Here is a 6,412-nt window from a genome sequence, read left to right as displayed (position 1 = left end):
CCCTCACCCCCCGCCGCCAGCTAACCTGTCGTCCCCGCTCATGCTGGTGGTCCAGGGGTGCGGCACCTCTACCACAGCTGTACGCATGTCGCCGTACACGATCAGCCGCTTCACGCGGTGCGACTCCATCAGCTAGGTGGGGTGGTGTGAGGGGCGAGATCAAGTGTGGCAAGAGCGTCACAAGACCAGCAGGGTGTTAGCTATATTGGAAGCTCGGGAAGGATGCGAGAAGCAAGGTGCTGGGGTGAGGGGGGCCGCAAGACCACACGGTGTCAACACCACGTCAACTTACACGACTCAAGCCCCCAACCAAGCAAGACGCACACCCCTGCAAAAATGAACACGCTGCTTGTGCGCGCTTCTTCCCAGCAACTCACAGGGTACAAGCAGCACGCCCGCCCCTCAAAAGCCCCACCTGCAGAAACTTGGCATAGCTGATGCGCATGTCGCCCGCAAAGCCGGCATCCGGCACCTTGCTGCGGAACTCAATGCGGTCCCACAGCGCGTTCCAAAACACCAGCGGCTCGTCCATGCTTGCAGGGTTGAGAGGAGAATTTATTGGTACGAAACGGGGTGAAATGTGGTGCGCGACAGGTGTGCATACCATAGATGCCAGTGCGTCAGGTTGTGCATGCAAGGCTGGCTCTTGCAGGACGGCCGCGCGCCTATACACAACTCATATGCGCTTGGACGTGCAGGTGGTGCCGGCTGGTTGTGCTGTGGAGCCAGTCGTGCCAGCATGGGCAGCGGCGGCCCCGCATCATGCACAGCAGTACATGACACGAGACAAGATGAAAGTCGGTCAAGCTTGGCCAGTACGGCTGCTCCATCTCAATACATACACACGCCTGCAACATGCACTACCAACAGCCGGTGCACCTGCCCTTTTCCCCGCCCAACTTCAGCCCTCCACTCATGGAACCCATCCTTCTTGGCAAGCTCAGGAAGCCCCTCCCCACCTGACTGCCGTCTTCAGCTTCATCCACAGGTCGGGGTCCCATACGTATGACAGGTCGACGCCAAACGCGTCCCACGTCCACTCCATGAACGTCATCCTCTCATCCAAGCCGCGCCACCACTTCCCGGCACCGTCCGACGTCAGCGACGCCCTCACGCAGTCCGCGAATGACGCGGCGCCGGCCTGCCAGTCTGGGGAGGTGGCCAGCGGCAGGGAGAGCGCCGCCAGGGGGGAGAGGGCCATGGCAGCCAACTGCGGGGTGCGTAGTTGAGTGGACAAGGAGAGTTTGCAGATGCTAGGCAGAGGGCAAAACCCAGGCGAGTCCAACATCAAGGGCGTTGGGGAAAGCCAGACGAGGTTTCGCTGCCGCAGCTGAACGCAGCTGATGAGGGGTGCTGCTGGCAAGGTCCCACCCCATAGCAGCCTGTTGCAGCGCCAACGTGTTGGTTACGCACCCTGAATGGCTGAGGCTGAAACAGCTGGTATGAAAGCTGCTCGCGGTTGCCAACCACAACAGAATGTAACAAGCAAAATCTCAGCCTGCTCACCATCTCCCGAGGAAGGCGATCGATTGGCCTCTGCTGCTGCCCCATCTCCACCAAACGGGTTTTGTCGCCGCTGCCATCCTGGCCGCTGGTGGAGGCTTCAGGCTGGGGCCCAGGGCCCGAAGCCGGTGGGCGTACCGCCGAGGCCGCTGCTGTCACTTCATCTGGCTCAGACACGGCCTGTTGGACGGGCACGTGATATATTGCAAAGCAATGGCATAGTTGTTTGGCCCACTTCACATCAACATGTCAGTCGCTGCTGGCGGAGGAAAGACAATGGTGACTGCAGCGGCGGCCAAGCTCATACGCGTGCGCAGCACAGGGTCCCGCACTGCGTTGCTGGGTCTGGCGCACGCACCTCATTGGCAGAAGCATCTACGCTGACAAAAGGGCTGTATTTTCTACGCCACGGCCGCTGGAAGCTGCACCGCGACCTTGCGGACGACCTTGTTTGGATCGGGAGCGTCCCCCGCGGGCCAACAGGTGCTGCACAGCTCCTAGACTTTGATATCTTCGAATCAAAGCGTGCTGGCCAGCAGGCCTGCGCGGACGCCTCGCCTAAGATCATCGTTTGCAGACGACTACACTGTCATGGCGGCAGGCTATTGATACACCTTCATATGGTTTCTTGCACCCATCATCAGCGGTATCTAAGGCAATGGCACCGTGCTCAGATCGCAATGCTCAGCTATGAGGGCAAGGAAGCCCCGCAACACGTTTTGGATGTTTTGAACCAAGTTATTATCTCACATATTCAATGCATTGGCGCAGATGCCTGATGCCGAGTCGGCCACCCAAGAACTGTACCGATTTCATGACGTGGACTGCACTGGGAGGTTTGTATGAGGTATTGTGGTTCGTCCTACCGTATTGCTACACTCTCCCGTATTTGCGCAGCTCGAGCCGGCAGGGCGGAGTCACGTCGTCCAGTTGTCTGTTTTCGCTCACGCAGCTAGGCCCTTGCCCGCCCAAGAAGTGTGTGCGGCATGATCGCCAGGCTCCGGGGCATGCTAGGTATGGTTACATACCGTTGACTGCTGCTTTATCTGTTGTTCCTCTGGCCTGCCTGGAGCAGCAAACCTCCATTGTCCGCCATGTGTTTGCCTGCTGTTTGTGTAAATGCGGCCGCGCAGCTGGGAAATCCCCATGTTGCTCGCATACAATTTTGTGCAAATGGCTGCCCTGTGCGAGCTCAAACAGAATTGTGAAAGTGCAGTACGGAATTAAACTGTTGTGGGGCCCAGGGTTGAGACAGGAGTCACACGCACGCTCCCCTGCGCTGACAGGTCAATGTTCCGACTGGCAAAACCTTCACTTGTCAGGTACCCAGGCGATCCTCTCTTCGCAGGGCAGCCTGGCTGGAAACGAAAATTAGCAGTTCACATGCAGGCCACTTGAGCTGGCGATGATGATTGCACGAATCTCCAATGTGTAAGCAGCCCAACACGGTATGGCACTTCTGTGAGTGCAAGTGCGGGCCTCAAGTGGTGGTGGCAAAGCACAGCCATGGCCGTGGCGATCGAACTTGAGCTTGTTCGAGCTGGGAGACCTTAGTTGTCAGACGTGCTTGGGTGCGAGTCTGGGGCAGGTACAGTCTTCCCCCGCTACAGCGAACCCCGCAATAGCGAAAACCCTGCCTACAGCGAACGCCGCCGCTACCCCCGATCGCTCGCCACACAGATTCACCCCGCCACAGTGGATATTCACTACGGCTATAGCGAACGCCAAAGGCTTCTCATATTCACTGTATGCAGGCGCGCTGTGGTCGGCACCTGTGGGACTGCATGGGGCCCACCCGTCATGTGTAGGCCACGTGCGTGCAGGCAGCCACCAGCTCCTGCGTACGCACCGTACCCCCCTACCATCCCTTTGGCCCCATTGAGCTGGTTGTGGTAAACGTTTTTTGCGTAGTTTGTGGCTGTGGGCATACAGTGCAAAGCAGCCCTCAAATGCTGGATTTTGTGGCGTCCCCCGCCACAGCGAACCAGCAGCTGCCCAATTTCATTATTCATGATAGCGAACAAGCCGGCTATAGCGAACGTGCCGCCGACCCCCGATGGGTTCACTGTAGTGGGGGAAGACTGTACGCCGCTCAGGGTCGCGTCTTGCAGGGCTTGGGCGGCATTTGGCGCCAGTTACAGCTAATCAATGATCATCGCGTGCTCAGCCGAGCCATGATCAGTGGATTGATGAATGCCAGCATGATGAGATGAGTTATTGGTTGGAGAACCCATCTTCACACTAATAGAAAGGGCACGTATCACTAGTGTGACGGCCAAGCGTCCCCACGTCTGTACGTGGCCACCCCTGCGTGTTCATGCGCGCTCACCTATGTCGGCAGCCCGAGTCAGGGCAGCTCGCTGTTTCGATTCAGGCCGACTTACCCGCCCGGGTGAGGGTGATTTGAAGGGTCACGCCATACTTGCCCAGCTGGTAAAGACCGCTTGGCAATCAGATACTGACATCAAATTCCGTGACAGCCGCCCAGGGACCACAGCGGTGCAAGTTACACACAGGCACTCTTCAATCAACGCCCAGCCACCAAAAGGTTTTCTGGGCGTATACGCACTGGACCTTGACGCAGCAGCGATGTCGCCCATGCTCAGTGGTTGGGAGGAGGGATATTGCATGCTTGAGACGAAGCGCTGGCCAACCAGACCGCGCTGGCCATCCAGGGGGTGGCGGCGCTGGCACAGTGCATTCGGCTTGCTTTGCTGCAGGTGATGCCGATGCGATGCCAATGGCTGGCTTTCCGTTGCACATGCCCTACCACTTCCGCCACATGAGCCCACAATAAGGCCACAAAAAGGATGCTCATGCGCCCGTCACGTGTGCATTGGCAGGTTGGCAAGAGCCCACCTGCAAATGCTAGTGAGGACGTGCATGCGCACGCTGTGTGCGAGAAGAGCCTGCGCAAACGCAAGGCCTGATGAGCCTGCGGTGATGCAGGCCTGAAGAGAGCAGGAGCAGCGCCAAAAGCCTGGTCAAAAAAAATAAGCTAGAGCCTTGCAATGGTCATCCAAGGAAGAGCTATGCAAACGTGTGGGCGTATTGAAGTTGACGCACGAGGCCTTTGCTGGTGCATAAGCTAGGACGGTGGGTGGAGGAGGTTGAGGAGGGGAGGTAGATCAAAGAACACATGTTATGTAATGCAGCTGCGCAAGCGCACCGCAGAGCGGCCAAAGGGAAGCTGCCCTGCGCTCCCATTGTTGGCGCCGCAGCATACGACCTCACATACACGGGCACGCAGAAGGTTCCATAATCAACACGAGATGATCGGACCAACAGCGCACGTATTGCATGCACAACGCAGACACAGGAAAGCCAAAGCACAAGCACCCTCGACCATGCCTGCGCCTGCAGAAGCAGCCACTGCCGTTGGATCATGGCAGCGCGGTGTCGGCCGCAGGTGAGATGCGAACAGCATACCACAAACTGGTTTGGTGCACAGCCACTGGCGCGCAGGCAACAGCCGTGCCGCGTGACACATCACGGAAAGGTGGGAAGCGAGGCGCTGCAGGCGCCGCCGAAGCGCACTTCGGCTGCACACCAGCTGCACACGAGCACTCGAGGCGACAGGGCGGCTCACAGGGCCGCCGCCTATCGCCAGAATGCTCGGATCCGGAATCAGCGGCGGTTGCTTATGTGACGCGGGTGCCTACAGGCGCCACCCTTGGTGGTAGGGTAACTGGCCGGGCGTGCTGGCAGTGCCAAAAGAGTACACAGGTGGAGGGCTTGAGCAGCAAGAATTGTGAGTTGCTCCAAGCGATGCTGCGCACACAGGGGCCCTTGTGATTGCTTGCGGAAAGTTCGGCGGCGCGATCCACCACTCCGCGTAGCCCTTTACATCATCAGCCAATGGTGCTGCAGGAGGTCGCGGGGACGAGGACAGCCAGGAGTTCCAAAGCGGCAAGTCAGCGCAAGGTGGTTGGGGCATCAGATACTGCGCGGCCTACGAGCCTAACCCAGCAGCTGGTGCTGCATACTTCAATGGTCACACACACACGGCAACATTGCAACAGTGACATCTACACGTGCTCACGCGCACACAGCTCACCACCCCATACCTGATGGGAGAGCACGGCAGAGGGCTGCGCCAGCGGCAACACGCCACCGCTGCTGTTGGTAGCTGCAGAATCCGCCAAAGTTGCGAGGGCCTGAAGCTGGGGTGCTGACGCGCAGCGGTGGAGGCTGCCAGCAAATGCAGCACCACCACCAGACGTCCTTGCCAGGGATGGGGCCTGCGTTGAGTTGGCTTGGCTGACGCCAGCATTCATGTGGCCGCTGATGCCGCTGCATGTTGGATGGAACTGCTGCTGCTGCTGTTGCTGTTGCTGCTGTTGCTGCTGCTGCTGTTGCTGCTGCAACTGCTGCTGCTGCTGTTGCTGCTGTGACAGCTGGTGTGAAGGCTGGTGATGGCTGGGAGACCACGCAGTACCGCCCCCTGGAGAGTGTGAGCAAAGGGGTTGCGATGTCGCCATGAGGATTGAGCTTGCTGATGATTGACGTAATAGCAGCGCCAGCTGTAGCATATGGACGGCAGAAGGGCGGCTGCGGTGTTGCAAAGGCAACCCCCTAGCAGCGCCAGCAAGAGTCATGCCAGCAAAGCGTCATCAGCAGCGCCCAGCGATCGCATGCTGCGCACCGCTGGCCCCATGCTGTACGCCGCTGCGCAGTTTCTCGTAGTGCCAAAGCGGATGTGCGGAAGCCAGTTCGCTATGGCAGCCAATCTCGGCGATTCTGGGTGCCTGCGCGAGGGACAGCACCAAAAAGCCTCGGGGCAGGCCGGCTTCACGCAAGAAACGACTAGGCGCACCAAAACAGTACTGATTCAAACCAGCAATTCCTGAAAAGGGAGTGGGACCAGCCAAGGATTGCATGCCCCACCTTGCCGCGACAAGCCTCCCCG

At 58.9% G+C, this 6,412-nt stretch overlaps 4 protein-coding genes across 4 annotated transcripts; all 4 read right to left on the bottom strand.

Moving 5' to 3' along the window:
* Nucleotides 1-25: 25 nt before the first annotated feature.
* Nucleotides 26-532, bottom strand: MNEG_8335 (FtsH-like AAA+ protein; the record flags this gene model as incomplete). Its single annotated transcript, XM_014043195.1, has 2 exons — nucleotides 26-132; nucleotides 416-532. Coding segments are annotated over 2 exons (224 nt in total), but the record flags the coding sequence as incomplete, so codon positions are not given.
* Nucleotides 533-959: 427 nt separating this feature from the next.
* Nucleotides 960-1,210, bottom strand: MNEG_8334 (hypothetical protein; the record flags this gene model as incomplete). Its single annotated transcript, XM_014043194.1, has 1 exon — nucleotides 960-1,210. A coding segment is annotated over one exon (251 nt), but the record flags the coding sequence as incomplete, so codon positions are not given.
* Nucleotides 1,211-1,506: 296 nt separating this feature from the next.
* Nucleotides 1,507-1,683, bottom strand: MNEG_8333 (hypothetical protein; the record flags this gene model as incomplete). The annotated part of the gene is made up of 1 exon (XM_014043193.1): nucleotides 1,507-1,683. A coding segment is annotated over one exon (177 nt), but the record flags the coding sequence as incomplete, so codon positions are not given.
* Nucleotides 1,684-5,570: 3,887 nt separating this feature from the next.
* MNEG_8332 (hypothetical protein) lies at nucleotides 5,571-5,900 on the bottom strand (the record flags this gene model as incomplete). Its single annotated transcript, XM_014043192.1, has 1 exon — nucleotides 5,571-5,900. A coding segment is annotated over one exon (330 nt), but the record flags the coding sequence as incomplete, so codon positions are not given.
* Nucleotides 5,901-6,412: the final 512 nt, after the last annotated feature.

Source organism: Monoraphidium neglectum (genome assembly GCF_000611645.1).
Source record: "Monoraphidium neglectum strain SAG 48.87 unplaced genomic scaffold scaffold01571, whole genome shotgun sequence".
NCBI lineage: Eukaryota > Viridiplantae > Chlorophyta > Chlorophyceae > Sphaeropleales > Selenastraceae > Monoraphidium > Monoraphidium neglectum.
The sequence above is the reverse complement of the archived record's forward strand: the minus strand, read 5'-3'. Positions and strand labels throughout refer to the sequence as shown.